General features: G+C 40.0%; 1 protein-coding gene across 3 annotated transcripts in view; it reads right to left on the bottom strand.

Annotated features, from left to right (window-relative positions):
* Positions 1-15,180: 15,180 nt before the first annotated feature.
* The window catches only part of LOC133553431 (storkhead-box protein 2-like), a 71,614-nt gene continuing 70,364 nt past the window's right edge, over positions 15,181-16,430 (bottom strand). For all 3 annotated transcript variants that reach the window (XM_061901629.1, XM_061901630.1, XM_061901632.1), the window contains exon 4: positions 15,181-16,041. In XM_061901629.1, the coding sequence (XP_061757613.1) occupies positions 15,837-16,041 (205 nt within the window). In that variant the 3' untranslated portion in view covers positions 15,181-15,836. The remainder of the gene's footprint in view (positions 16,042-16,430) is intronic.

Raw genomic sequence — 16,430 nt, 5'->3', positions numbered from 1 at the left:
AATGAAAGTGAAAAATCCAGGAATTCACATTGTAGGAATTTTAAATAATTTATTTGTAAATTACGGTGGAAAATAAGTATTTGGTCAACCATTCAAAGCTCTCACTGATGGAATGAGGTTTTGGCTCAAAATCTCACGATATATGGCCTCATTCATTCTTTCTTTAACACGGATCAATTGTCCTGTTCCCTTAGCAGTTTATACCAAAAAGTTATATTTTGGTTTCATCTGACCACATGACATTCTCCCAATCCTCTGCTGTATGATCCATGTATCCATTTTGGTATAAACTCAACTCGTCGTGTTTGGAGGAAGAAGAATACTGAGTTGCATCCCAAGAACACCACACCTACTGTGAAGCATGGGGGTGGAAACATCATGCTTTGGGGCTGTTTTTCTGTTAAGGGGACAGGACGATTGATATATATATATATATATATATATATATATATATATATTCTCTACCGCTTGTCCCATATGGGGTCACGGAGGGTGCTGCAGCCTATCTCAGCTGCATTAGGGTGGAAGGTGGTGTACACCCTGGACAAGTCGCCACCTCATCACTGGGCCAACACAGATGGACAGACAACATTCACACTCACATTCACACACTAGGGCCAATTTAGTGTTGCCAATCAACCTATCCCCAGGTGCATGTCTTTGGAGGTCGGGAGGAAGCCGGAGTACCCGGAGGGAACCCCACACAGTCACAGGGAGAACATGCAAACTCCACACAGAAAGATCCCGAGCGCAGGATCAAACCCAGGACCTTCGTATTGTGAAGCAGACGCACTAATCCTTCTACCATCGTGCTTCCCAAGTGCCTCTGTCAGGTAATAAGTCAGGTAAATATATATATATATATATATATATATATATATATATATATCAATCAATGTTTATTTATATAGCCCTAAATCACAAATGTCTCAAAGGACTGTACAAACCACTACGACTACGACATCCTCGGAAGAACCCACATAAGGGCAAGGAAAACTCACACCCAGTGGGCAAGGTGTGTGTATATATATATATATATATATATATATATATATATATATATATATATATATATGTGTGTGTGTGTGTGTGTATATATGTATGTGTGGGAAAAACAACAAGACTACTTCATCCCTACAGAACTGTTTAATGAGGGGTTCCCTCAATCATGAGGATGATTGAGGGAACCCCTCATGAAACATTTGGGACCATTATTATTTAGCATCACTCAACCACCAATATTTTGTCCACCTAGAGTACTTTGCCAGATATACTCAGCCTGCTCTGTCTGTCCATGCTAAAAATAAGCGGCAATCCACACTGCACCTGTCAGCTGCTATGTCAGATGCTATGTCAGAGGTATCAAGTTGGGAGCTACGCTTCCATTTACACTTTAATGTTTTCAAGTCAATGTGCATGTTCTTCCCCCCCCCCCAAAAAATTGTATTGATACTGATCCAGATGTATGTGTGCGTTGTACAAGCTAGTCCGGTTCTTCTCAAACTGTGTGTGTGTGTTATGTAAAACATATATATATATATATATATATATATATATATATATATATATATATATATATATATATATATATATTTATCTATCTCACAATGTTTTGTTTTGTTCATTATTGTTTTATAGGTTGAAATGTTTTGCAAACCCCGTTTCCATATGAGTTGGGAAATTGTGTTAGATGTAAATATAAACGGACTACAATGATTTGCAAATCCTTTTCAGCCCATATTCAATTGAATGCACTACAAAAGACAAGATATTTGATGTTCAAACTCATAAACGTATTTTTTATTATAATAATAATAATAATTAACTTAGAATTTCATGGCTGCAACACGTGCCAAAGTAGTTGGGAAAGGGCATGTTCACCACTGTGTTACATCACATTTTGTTTTAACAACACTCAATAAACGTTTGGGAACTGAGGAAACTAATTGTTGAAGCCTTGAAAGTGGAATTCTTTCTCATTCTTGCTTGATGTACAGCTTAAGTTGTTCAACAGTCCGGGGTCTTTTCGTATTTTACGCTTCATAATGCGCCACACATTTTTGATGGGAGACATGTCTGGACTGCAGGCGGGCCAGGAAAGTACCCGCACTCTTTTACTACGTAGCCACGCTGTTGTAACACGTGGCTTGGCATTGTTTTGCTGAAATAAGCAGGGGCGTCCATGAAAACGTTGCTTGGATGACAACATATATTGCTCCAAAACCTGTATGGACCATTCAGCATTAATGGTGCCTTCACAGATGTGTAAGTTACCCATGCCTTGGGCAGTAATACACCCCCATACCATCACAGATACTGGCTTTTGAACTTTGCGCACAATCCGGATGGTTATTTTCCTCTTTGTTCCGGAGGACACCACGTCCACAGTTCCCAAATAAAATTTGAAATGTGGACTCGTCAGACCACAGAACACTTTTCCACTTTGCATCAGTCCATCTTAGATGAGCTAGGGCCCAGCAAAGCGGCGGCGTTTCTGGGTGTTGTTGATAAATGGCTTTCGCTTAACATAGTAGAGTTTTAACTTGCACTTACAGATGTAGCGACCAACTGTAGTTACTGACAGTGGTTTTCCGAAGTGTTCTTGAGCCCATTTGGTGATATCCTTTACACACTGATGTCGGTTTTTGATGCAGTACCGCCTGAGAGATCAAAGGTCCGTAATATCATCGCTTACGTGCAGTGATTTCTCCAGATTCTCTGAACCTTTTGAGGATTTAACGGACCGTATATGGTAAAATCCCTAAATTCCTTGTAATAGCTCGTTGAGAAACGTTGTTCTAAAACTGTTCGACAATTTGATTACAAACTGGGGACCCTCGCCCCATCCTTGTTTGTGAATTACTTAACATTTCATGGAATCTTTCAAGTGGTAGAAACTGTATAAATATATATACACTTTGCACACAGTCTGTGACTCATCACAATTAAACCTAAGGTGTAGCGTAACCGCCCTCTACTGGTCAATACATGTATTAAACAAGCTTTTCTCGCCAGAGTTACTCTCAGGCAAAAAAATAACATGACCACAAATACAAAATACATCACAAAGTCAGCCGTTTTAATACAAAACAAACCAAATATCTGTATGCACAATATCTACTTACCAAGTTTTGTGATGAAACTTTCATGCTGGGGTTTATATCGTTGTTGCCCCTTGTCGAGAACACTGTGTCCGTCGCTTAAAAGGTCCGACAGGAAACAATGAGTCGAGCACTTGCTCGTGGCAGATCATTCATACTTTGTTGTCCAGTTGCTCTTAAAAGTCATTTTTTCGTTATTTATTTAGATTTTTTTCAGGGTTTAATGAGTAGTCAGTCAATCAATCAATCAATCAAAGTTTACTTCCATCCATCCCATCCATTTTCTACCGCTTATTCCCTTTTGTGGTCGCGGGGGGCGCTGGCCCCTATCTCAGCTACAATTGGGCGGAAGGCGGGGTATACCCTGGACAAGTCGCCACCTCATCGCAGGGCTCAAAGTTTACTTCCATCCATCCATTTCCTACCGCTTATTCCCTTTTAGGGTCGCGGGGGGCGCTGGTGCCTATCTCTGCTACAATCGGGCGGAAGGCGGGGTACACCCTGGACAAGTCGCCACCTCATCGCAGGGCTCAAAGTTTACTTATATAGCCGAAATCATGAGTGTCTCAAAGGGCTGCACAAGCCACAATGACATCCTCTGCTCAGATCCCACATCAGGGCAAGAACAAACTCAACCCAATGATATAGAATGAGAAACCTTGGAGGGGACCGCAGATGTGGGGACCCCCGGGCGACCGGTGCAATGGATGTCGAGTGGATCTAGTTAATAGTGTGAGAGTCCAGTCCATAGTGCGGTCAGCAGGGGATCATATTTAGTGGAGACAGGTCAGGAGCGCAGAGACGTCATTAACTGATGCACAGATGAGTGGTCCAACCCGGGTCCAGACTTTGGACAGCTGGCGCTTCATCTGTGGTCACTTAATAATCTCTCCACGCAGGAAAGGGGGGCAGAGCAGAAAAGAGAGGGCAGATCAACTGGTCTAAAAGGGGGGTCTATTTAAGTGTTAGTGTATACAAATGAGTTTTAAAGATGGGACTGAAATGCTTCCACTGAGGTAGCCTCTCTAACTGTTACTGGTAGAACATTCCAGAGTACTGGAGCCCGAATAGAAATCGCTCTATAGCCCGCAGACTTTTTTGGGGGGCTCTTAGTCTTCTTCTACTCACCCCACTGCTGCTTCACTGTGACACATATGCCTTGCTGTTTCCCCATGTGGGGTGGTGGGAGTACTGCAACCCTAGTTTGAAAGGTTTCATCAAGCCTATTTGGGTGTTGTTTGGCGGGCCAAATAAAGAGCTCGGCGGGCTGCCAGTTAAATCGGCCTGACCTAGCGCTACCATTTCTCAAACCTTAGTAGAGAAATGTCAAAAGAAGAATTAGGTCTGTTCGGTGCCGTTTACAAAAGGTGTTTTGGATGTCTGGTAACAACCCTTGTTAGTGGCAACTACAGTAAATGCTTGAATTTCACACACAGAACACAGCGTAACCAAACATTATTTTATTATCTTAAAAAGTAACACAATCCCCATAGGGTATTACATACACTACAACAATGTTAACAGCAGTACTAACATCAAAGGGACTTTCAGATAGTATAGACATTTTTTTTCAGAAAATCCCCCTTTTTATTGTTTAAATTTGTTGACTATGCATGGCAGATAAACATCATTTACAAGTATGACATACTGTCACCATTTTGAAGCAATGTTTTATTTGAACCTCACGTTTCAGAACCCAACGCCGATGTTAAGGGAAGACATTTCTTGGACTGTCAGTGTAGAAAAGGAATGGAAGGTCACATGACTGTGGTTGGCTAGCTCAGAGGGGTGAAGTAAGGTAAATGGATGACCTGCCGGCTGGAAAGTGATGGAATGGACCGGGGAAGTGCAAATATCAGAAATGAGGAACAGAACCTCATGGCGTCCACATAAGAAGAAAATACATCCCTCTTTTATTAATGGAATGAGAGCTTAGACTCAGTCAATACCTCTTTGTGGTGAATCCAACACTGGTAGTGTACTGTAATAGAGGCTGACTGTAATTTCAATGAAAGGGTGAGCACCATAAATACTAGTAATAGAACGGACACTTGACCATGAATGTGTTCACACTGACAATATGAGGGCCCGACCGAGTAGATACAGCTGATAGACATTCTGTTTGGAGAGGTAGACTTGGGACTGGAGCCCAATTGTACAGTAATACCATAGGAAGGACAAAATGACTTGTAATGAGTGCTTTAGATGAGACTAGACCTTTCTGATACAATTACATATACTGTACATACAGATCCAAAGATGTTTACTTGCACTCATTATGGGTTTGAATGTATTTGTTAATATTGGGCTGTTAATGATTTCAAAACACATTTATATATACAAACCCCGTTTCCATATGAGTTGGGAAATTGTGTTAGATGTAAAAATAAACGGAATACAATGATTCGCAAATCCTTTTCAACCCATATTTAATTGAATGCACTACAAAGCAAGATATTTGATGTTCAAACTCATAAATAATCCACTTTGCATCAGTCCATCTTAGATGAGGTTGGGCCCAGCGAAGCCAGCGGTGTTCCTGGGTATCTTTGATAAATGGCTTTCGCTTTGCATTGTAGAGTTTTAACTTGCACTTACAGATGTAGCGACCAACTGTAGTTACTGACAGTGGTTTTATGAAGTGTTCCTGAGCCCATGTGGTGATATCCTTTACACACTGATGTCGGTTTTTGATGCAGTACCGCCTGAGGAACCAAGGGTCCGTAATTTCATCGTTTACCTGCAGTGATTTCTCCAAATTCTCTGAACCTTTTAATGATTTTTACGGACCATAGATGGTAAATCCCTAAATTCCTTGCAATAGCTCGTTGAGAAATGTTGTTCTAAAACTGTTCGACAATTTGCTAACAAATTAGTGACCCTCGCCCCATCCTTGTTTGTGAATTACTTAGCATTTCATGGAAGCTGCTTTTATACCCAATCATGGCACCCACCTGTTCCCAATTAGCTTGCACACCTGTGGGATGTTCCAAATAAGTGTTTGATGAGCATTCCTCAGATTAATCAGTATTTATTGCCACCTTTCCCAACTTCTTTGTCACGAGTTGCTGGCATCAAATTCTAAAGTTAATGATTATTTGCAAAAAAAAAAAGTTCATCAGTTTTAACATCAAGTATGTTGTCTTTGTAGCATTTTCAACTGAATATGGGTTGAAAAGGATTTGCAAATCATTGTATTCCATTTATATTTACATCCAACACAATTTCCCAACTCTTATGGAAACAGGGTTTGTATATACATACATATATATATATATATATATATATATATATATATATATATATATATATATAATCTTTATAAGTTGTGCTGAAGGTTTCAAAATGTCTTTTAACTTGACCCCTTGACCACCCCAAGCCCTATTAACCTCATTAGTGATAGTGATTGACTGTAGCTGGTTGAGTTTCTTTGGCAGCATAAAATGAGCACTCATTGGATGAACCGGTAGAAAAACGGGGTTGTCCAAGGAACTCGGGAAAATCCAAGGAGAATTCTAGGTTTACACAAGTTGGGAAAGTCTTTTGAAGCCTTCCATCCATCCATCCATCATCTTCCGCTTATCCGAGGTCGGGTCGCGGGGGCAGCAGCCTAAGCAGGGAAGCCCAGATTTCCCTATCTCCAGCCACTTCGTCTAACTCTTCCCGGGAGATCCCGAGGCGTTCCCAGGCCAGCCGGGAGACATAATCTTTCCAACGTGTCCTGGGTCTTCCCCGTGGCATCCTACCAGCTGGACGTGCCCTAAACACATCCCTAGGGAGGCGTTCGGGTGGCATCCTGACCAGATGCCCGAACCACCTCATCTGGCTCCTCTCGATGTGGAGGAGCAGCGGCTTTACGTTGAGCTCCTCCCGGATGGCAGAGCTTCTCACCCTATCTCTAAGGGAGAGCCCCGCCACCCGGCGGAGGAAACTCATTTCGGCCGCTTGTACCCGTGATCTTATCCTTTCGGTCATGACCCAAAGCTCATGACCATAGGTGAGGATGGGAACGTAGATCGACCGGTAAATTGAGAGCTTTGCCTTCCGGCTCAGCTCCTTCTTCACCACAACGGATCGATACAACGTCCGCATTACTGAAGACGCCGCACCGATCCGCCTGTCGATCTCACGATCCACTCTTCCCCCACTCGTGAACAAGACTCCTAGGTACTTGAACTCCTCCACTTGGGGCAGGGTCTCCTCCCCAACCCGGAGATGGCACTCCACCTTTTTCCGGGCGAGAACCATGGACTCGGACTTGGAGGTGCTGATTCTCATTCTCATTCCGGTCGCTTCACACTCGGCTGCGAACCGATCCAGTGAGAGCTGAAGATCCCGGCCAGATGAAGCCATCAGGACTACATCATCTGCAAAAAGCAGAGACTTAATCCCGTGGCCACCAAACCGGAACCCCTCAACGCCTTGACTGCGCCTAGAAATTCTTTCCATAAAAGTTATGAACAGAATCGGTGACAAAGGACAGCCTTGGCGGAGTCCAACCTTCACTGGAAACGTGTCCGACTTACTGCCAGCAATGCGGACCAAGCTCTGACACTGATCATACAGGGAGCGGACTGCCAAGAGCATCAATTCAAACAACTGTACTAAGTTTTTTTTTACCTCTGTCAGCTTGGGGTGGCCTAGGATAGCCTATAATTAGTTTCGGAGGAATTTAATTTGACTATCAACCTCACAGTGGAATTGTCGGACACTGATCCTCCCTTCTCGGATGTGTTTTTGGATGTTCCAAGATGGGATAGTTGGGCAAAGGCAATGGTCCTTCCACAGGTTCACATACAGAAACCTTTATACGACTTCTACTTCCTCTAGTCTCGATAGACGAATGTGATTGTCTTTTTGGCGCTCTTATTCAAAAAGATCAACCCCTACAAAAGATGCAATCAATGAGGGGTGCTAAATAAATCCTATCGATAAATTGTGATTAACAAAGTATTGAGCAAAGGATGTGAATATGTATACAGTATATGAACATGTGATGTTACTTTTTACAAACCCCGTTTCCATATGAGTTGGGAAATTGTGTTAAATGTAAATATAAACGGAATACAATGATTTGCAAATCCTTTTCAACCCATATTCAATTGAATGCACTACAAAGACAAGATATTTGACGTTCAAACTCATAAACGTTTTTTTTTTTTGCAAATAATAATTAACTTTGAATTTCATGGCTGCAACACGTGCCAAAGTAGTTGGGAAAGGGCATGTTCACCACTGTGTTACATCACCTATTCTTTTAACAACACTCAATAAACGTTTGGGAACTGAGGAAACTAATTGTTGAAGCTTTGAAAGTGGAATTCTTTCCCATTCTTGTTTTATGTAGAGCTTCAGTCGTTCAACAGTCCGGGGTCTCCGCTGTCGTATTTTACGCTTCATAATACGCCACACATTTTTGATGGGAAACAGGTCTGGAATGAAGGCGGGCCAGGAAAGTACCCGCACTCTTTTTTTATGAAGCCACGCTGTTGTAACACTTGTCTTGCTGAAATAAGCAGGGGCGTCCATGATAACGTTGCCTGGATGACAACTTATGTTGCTCCAAAACCTGTATGGACGTTTCAGCATTAATGGTGCCTTCACAGATGTGTAAGTTACCCATCCCTTGGGCACTAATACACCCCCATACCATCAGAGATGCTGGCTTTTGAAATTTGTGCCTATAACAAGCCGAATGGTTATTTTCCTCTTTGTTCTGGAGGACACCACGTCCCCTGTTTCCAAATATAATTTGAAATGTGGACTCGTCAGACCACAGAACACCTTTCCACTTTGCATCAGTCCATCTTAGGTGAGCTCGGGCCCAGCAAAGCCGGCAGCGTTTCAGGATATTGTTGATAAATGGGTTTGGCTTTACATAGTAGAGTTTTAACTTGCACTTACAGATGTAGCGACCAACTGTAGTTACGGACAGTGGTTTTATGAAGTGTTCCTGAGCCCATGCGGTGATATCCTTTACACACAGATATCGGTTTTTGATGCAGTGCCGCCTGAGGGATCAAAAGTGAGTAATACCATTGCTTACGTGCAGTGATTTCTCCAGATTGTCTGAAACTTTTGATGATTTTACGGACTGTAAATAGTAAAATCCCTAAATTCCTTGCAATAGCTCGTTGAGAAATGTTGTTCTAAAACTGTTCGACAATTTGCTTACAAAGTGGTGACCCTCACCCCATCCTTGTTTGTGAAATACTTAGCATTTCATGGAAGCTGCTTTTATACCCAATCATGGCACCCAACTGTTCCCAATTAGCCTACACACCTGTGGGATGTTCCATATAAGTGTTTGATGAGCATTCCTCAACTTTATCAGTGTTTATTGCCACCTTTCCCAACTTCTTTGTCCCGTGTTGCTGGCATCAAATTCTAAAGTTAATAATTATTTGCAACAAAAAAAATGTTTATCAGTTTGAACATCAAATATGTTGTCTTTGTAGCATATTCAACTAAATATGGGTTGAAAAAGATTTTCAAATGATTGTATTCCGTTTATATTTACATCTAACACAATTTCCCAATTCATATGAAAACGGGCTTTGTACATTTCTGCATCCAAAAATATATTTCTAATGTTGCCCTACAGAAAGTACCAATGTATTGTTGCCTCATTCCTATGCAGGACTAACTGCAGTGTGCTCAAACAACCACCAGGTTGCATCTGTGATCAGATAATATTTTATCATGTCTTTCCCATTCGGATTTATCAGGTCGGTAGTGCATTCTTCACTCACACTATCAATTTAGGAATAAAGCAAATGTGGAAAAAATAAATACTTTGTGGATGCTCTGTACAGTATATATTTGAATTTGCATGTACATTGTGTAGTTTTGAAAAAATAAAGTTTGCATTAAAAAATGTACATTCTATAAGCACCTCACCCCAGAAAAAGTATGGTTTAAATACATATTTAAGGGCTCAAAATGGTAATGAAATTAATTCCCATAATGAGTGTAGATAAACATCTACCCTAACTGTACCTATATGGTATGTTCATATATTGAGAAATTCATAAAAGTGAATCTGACTCCTTCATGTAAGCTGCAAAGGCGCTAAATACAAGTACTGCATGCAATACATGAGGCAGCACCATCCAGTGGATGATGAAGAACAAAATAAAAGGGCTCAGTCTTGGATCTAAAAATCAATAACCCAGCAAGCACAAAACATACAACGTTGATTATACGTACATGTTCTTTAATTAATACTCACGTCGAAACAATGTTGCAAAATAGTGGTATTTATAAAGTGAGACCAAGTTGATGTCTAATGTTGGATCCACGTAATTGGCTGGGAAATGACAAAGTTGTTAAGGTCAAATCAACGTCACAACCTGACATTGAAGAACCGTCAGAAAACATGTTATTTCAACTGTGTATCCATGTTTTATGTAAAATATTGGTTGGGAAATGACCAAAAGTCAATGGTCAAATCAACGTCAGAACGCAACATTGATTAAACGTCATCAAAAAGCATGTCGTTCCAATGTTCTGTTTGAGTTGCTCAACATTAGGATCTAATTCAACAAGTTTTCAACGTTGTTACAATGTCTTGTGCCTGCTGGGAAATGGTTGGTCGTTCAAAAAATACAGTCAGCACATTGTGAAACTGTTTATATGGTCCATTATGGGAGAACCCGCTCATTGTGGTTTTGTTACTGTATCTAATACGTACCATTCACTAAAGACCATCACACTAAAGACAAGGTTTGAAAGCAAATTACAGTCCAAAGTGTGAATGGAATCTTAAACCACCAAAGAGTACAGTTCAGTTTACAGCACTTCAAAGAAAATAAAATGGCTGACAGTCCATCCATCCATCCATTTACTACCGCTTATTCCTTTGGGGGTCGCGGGGGGTGCTCAAGCCTAACTCAGCTGCATTTGGGCGGAAGGCGGGGTACAGTATATATTCACAGTATATTTTTAAAGGCTGCATTTTTTTAATCTTATCGTACCACAACAACTCCCGTCACATACTGTCCTGAAAATTGCCGGTTTAGAAGTCTTTGCAATGGAAACTGGACCAAATACCGAACTGAACCGCACTGTTTGGTGGAGGCTTTAAAATAGCTTGAGAATGTTTATCTCTTTCAAAGAGTGGGTGACTGCAATCAAAGCACACAAGTCCAACAGAACCATGAGTACTCCGTTGGATGACAAAGACGTGGTACACCAGTCGACCATTTCTGATAGACACTTGTTGTTTGGTGTCCCAAAGAATATTGAATTTTACAGTGTACATACAGTATATATCCCCAATGAATGAGATTTTGTCATGCCTCTTTACACTTACTAGCAGCTCTGCTAAGATAAATGAATACATGTAAGGGGGTCCAGCACTTGGATGTGTGTATAGTATGTGTACTGTATGTGCTTACATTCACAGGCCAGAGGCTGATTACAATGTGATCATGGATGGAACAGGCTGTGTTTTTGCTGTAGTGGAGGTAGTTGAAGAGGAGCTTTGAAGACGACAACATCCGGACAGCTGACACACTCCCTAAGCTTACAGGACAGAGGTCATCAACTGTGTTTGTCCAATTGTTCTTAGCAGACACAATTAGTGAATGTGAAATAAAAGAGAGGGAGCTGTGTGTGTGTGTGTGTGTATATATATATATATATATATATATATATATATATATATATATATATATATATATATATACACACATACATACACACACACACACACACACGCACACATACACTTGTGAAGGACATAATTTCATGGCTGTCTTGAGTTTCCAAAAATTTCGACATCAAAATTTATAATGTGATTTCTGTATGTATACTTTTGACCCAGCAGATTAGGTCACATTTTCAGTAGACCCATAATAAATTCATTAAAGAACCAAACTTCATGAATGTTTTTTGTGACAGACAAATATGTGCTCCAATCACTCTATCACGAAAAAAATAAGAGTTGTAGAACTGATTGGAAACTCAAGACAGCCATGACATTATGTCCTTCACAAGTGTATGTAAACTTTTGACCATGACTGTATGTATGTATATATATATATATATATATATATATGTATATATATATATATATATATATATATATATATATATATATATATATGTGTATATATATATATATACATATATATATATATACATATATATATATATGTATATATATATATATATATATATATATAAATATATATTAGCCTATGCATGGGTCCACTTTTAGGGATATCCGGAACCGCCACACCCGTCAATAATCAAGGGTTTAATCAACAGTATCAGGCATGGAAGTAGTGTGTGGCAATTTTCCTTCCAGTGTTGTCCTGTATTTATTTAATATTGCTTGTCATGACGATTAACTTATGCAATTAAATTATAAATATTGTGAAGTTGACTGTTTATAGCTTACTATTCATCCATTACCTGTGATATATCGTCGTACATTGTATGTTTACTGTTGACGTCAAAGCCACAGAGCATTTTTTAGGAAGTATTTTCCACCTCTTGGCGTTTCCAGGGGTTAAGATTAAGACAATTGGGATTCAGCCTTTTATCTCCTCTGTGGTCTCACAGTAAATAGGGGCGAGTGATGTTAAAACAAATTGACGACAAACGGGGCGGTGTCGGACTTCCACAATGAGATGACCCATTTCCAATTGATAATAAATAATAGAAAGACTCTATGCCTAAATTAATTTTCATTCTGGGGGCCGCCTGGAAAGCTCTGGTGGGCAGGATGTGGCCCGAGGTCAGCCAGTTGACATTAACTATAAAGGATAAACAATAGGAGAATTCACCGCGATCAGGGTTCTGATTCAAACTGATCATAGTCATGTTTATGGATTTTCAATAGTAAGAAATTTAACCACAACCTAGTTAACTGTGACTAACATCTGTAAGGTTCATGTTTTTGAAAACCATAATTTTATTGGACACTCCAATACCAGGAAAGCTGCTCCTGATTCATCCAAAGCCTCCATTCAAATGTGTGAGCACTTTAATGCCATAAAATGAACCTACCATTTAGAAAATGACAAGTAAAATGTGTAAAAGGACTCATGTTCACTGGATGTTTCTACATTCATTTTTCACAAGCAGTTTTCTGACTTTTTCAAGTCAAATTAAAGATTGTGACCATATCGAATACTCGTGTTAAATAATGGCAAAGCAGCCAATTATAAAGGTCATGCATTTTAGCATGAGCTTGCACACAGTTTTGAAAGGCTCTGTTCACTGGGTTTTGCCTCCTGGCTATGTTGTGATGTCAGAGCGAGGTGGACATACTTTTTTGGACATTTAGTCAAGCTCTCAGCCAGAGGAGGAGCTCCTCTGCTTCAGGCTGTGAGAAAAAACGAAAAAAAGGTAGGATAAAGTGTTGCTTTCATCTAGCCCTGGCAAGCGCATAGTAACATTGGCATGCAGTGACGTAAATGCTGCTAAAAGTGTATTTTTTTTAATGCAGAGTCTGAATCAATCGGACAGTGCGCAGGTGTTCGCAATGTTGTGACCAAGTGAATCAATATATTGTTTATGAAGTTTATTTTGGACCTTATCTAGAAAAAATAGTGGTGACGACTTTAAAATATTTCTTAAACAATGTACATTTTTCAAAGATACATTATGATACTTTTGTAGACGTCTGCTATATTCAAAAGTAAAGGCTGTCTAACCATATATTGGTGTGATCTTTGTTTTGGGCCAGGCAGTGTATCTGCATAGTTCAGGTCAGAAACCTCCACACACCCAACACCACTTACTAAAAATATTGAGGAGAATGCATGTATGTAAAAAATTATGACAATCTTTCCCATGTACACATTTGACTGGACTGTGTGTTTAAAATATATGCCGTATTTCCCGGACTACAAACCGCTTTTTTAATACGTTTTCAACCATGTGGCTTATAAAACGGTGTAGCTATTTTATGGATTTTTCTTCGCTAACGGCCATAATGTTTTGTATTTAATAGTTGTCATATAACACAAACAGTGACATTAAAAAAATGTGTTATTGTTTGTTCTATGGCACTTTCTTTTGGAATCAGGTGCTTTGTATTAAAAATGTACTTCCTGTTTCGTTCCTTGAACCGAAAGTATTCGTCTATAGCATTTCTGTTCGAAAGGATTCTTCATTCATCACTTCAAGCAGTGTTTTACAATATAACTAAAACAATTAATGTGTGATGTCTGTTGGAGTGTTTTCATGAATATTTGTACGTGCTATTGTAAAGTAATCAAACTAGCATCGTTAGCATCTGTGTTAGTGTTAATAACTTACAATGACATTATTCTTGAATTGTTTCAGTTTCATAAATTAATCAAGAAATAACCGTGGAGTTATGGAGTCTGTTTATCTGATTTGAGAGCAAGCTTCCACAACTAGTGGGTCCATAACAATGACTTCATTTATGTTTCATCAGCGGTTTCACTGCTGTGTTACAGGCACTGTTTCCACAAACAATTAAGGTATACAAATAAACATTTATAAAATCTTTCGAACCAGTATATATCCGCGGCTTATAGTCCGGTGCGGCTAATATATATATATATAAATATATTTATTTCTTCAAAAATGTTGTGGGTGCAGCTCTATAGCCCGGAGATCAGCATCATGTGAGCAGAGAAAACATGAATACAACAGGCCTGAAAAGACGTCAAGGAATGAAACAGAAGCATCCAGTGGACATGATGAAAAATGTAAAGGCTCATATTTAGATACATACAGTAAACAGGTTAATTGTACTAAATTTAGTTTGGCTTTTGGTGTTTTATCTAATTGAAATGACAAATATTTTCTTAACTTCCCTTCGATGGATATTTCTTATACTGAAAAATCAAAACAAAGACCAACAAAAACAATCTAAAATATCAAACTAAAAAGTGGTATTTTTCTAAATGCTTTGGTCGTAACTACCGAGGAAAGAGCAGCTAACCTCACCACACCTGGTCTGATAAATCGTATTAACTTTTGAAAGCTTAGGAATTGCCCTTTTAGTGGTCAGGCAGGAATCTTACAGACTATAAAGCCCAATGTAGGCCAGTGTTGGACAAGATCAGTTCTGTCACTGATTCGCAGTGTCATGGTTGGTCAAGCTACAATGTTTTTTATTGGGATTCTGGCCAATGGTCATTCAATCTGTGCACTTCTACAGAAAATAAATTGTCCCGCGTATTGGTTATACGTATTACCATCTGCCTCGCTCACATTTTTTACCACAAAGTGCGCAGAAAATGGATTAGTGAGAATGTGTCGCGTCAGTAACAGTAGTTAGCATAGCCTCTGACCCTTCATTCAGTGTGCAAACACACCATTGGAAAACGATGCACAGATATGGAGCAGCTGGAATGGGAATGAAAACAAACGAAAAACGACCTGAGATTACAAATTACTGTTACACAACCGTATCTTGGACAAACCACACTGGCATCCACTCACGCATTCACACACACATACAGTAGAACCTATGTAAGTGAAAGAACACAACAGTGGTGTGTGTAAACCAGAGTCTATGAACTGAAATGGTCAATCTGCCCAGTGGCATGGTGTTAGTGTGAGTATTTATCAGAAAAGAGAGCAGTCTCAGTGGTGTAAGTTCCTCTGTTTGTTTGAGTGTGTGTGTTAACAGTAATAGTTCCAGGTTTTGTGGCAAGCTCAACTGATTCAGTCAATGTGACAGTCTCTAGGAATAACAGTCCTTGGAGTGTGACTTCCACTTGCCCTTCATTATGCACCCCCCAACTAGACGCTGGTGATTGATGCAAGGCAGGCGTTGGGCTTTTGGAGTTTCTCCGATTGGCTCCCAGCAGGTTCAGGTATGGCGCGGAATGAGAAAGGGGGTCCATTGCTGTTTGTAATGCCTAGGTGGCCTGGACTGAGAGCCAAATTCTGCCGACGATTACTCTCCACTATGGAGGAGGTGTTTGACGCCAGGCTCTCCCTCGTTCTGCAAACAAAAGCACTGTAAGAAACTTACAAAAAAATGCGACACAAGGTCCAATATGACACGCCAGGCCTAGTTCTATCATGCTTCAGCACAGTTCTGTCTAGGGTTGGGTACCGAATTCGGTACTATTATAGGCACCGACCGAATCCCGGCGATACAATAAAGTATCGAGTCACATAAAATCAAAAAATGCCATATTTCCATACCTTTGTTGCTCGTGATGTCACATCTGGTTGCAGACTAAATAATTATTCAAGCAGCTCTTAGAACCGACTCAGCCAAACTGCTTCTAAGTAATGTTGCAATTTTCAATACCAAAAAGAAAGTATGCCTGATTGAAACGTCAGACTTCACTTTCCTAAAATGTGTTTGCTTGAGGATCATTTACC

Source organism: Nerophis ophidion, linkage group LG05, assembly GCF_033978795.1.
Source record: "Nerophis ophidion isolate RoL-2023_Sa linkage group LG05, RoL_Noph_v1.0, whole genome shotgun sequence".
Classification (NCBI taxonomy): Eukaryota; Metazoa; Chordata; class Actinopteri; order Syngnathiformes; family Syngnathidae; genus Nerophis; species Nerophis ophidion.
Note: the sequence above shows the minus strand (reverse complement) of the source record. Positions and strands in the feature narration are given on the sequence as shown.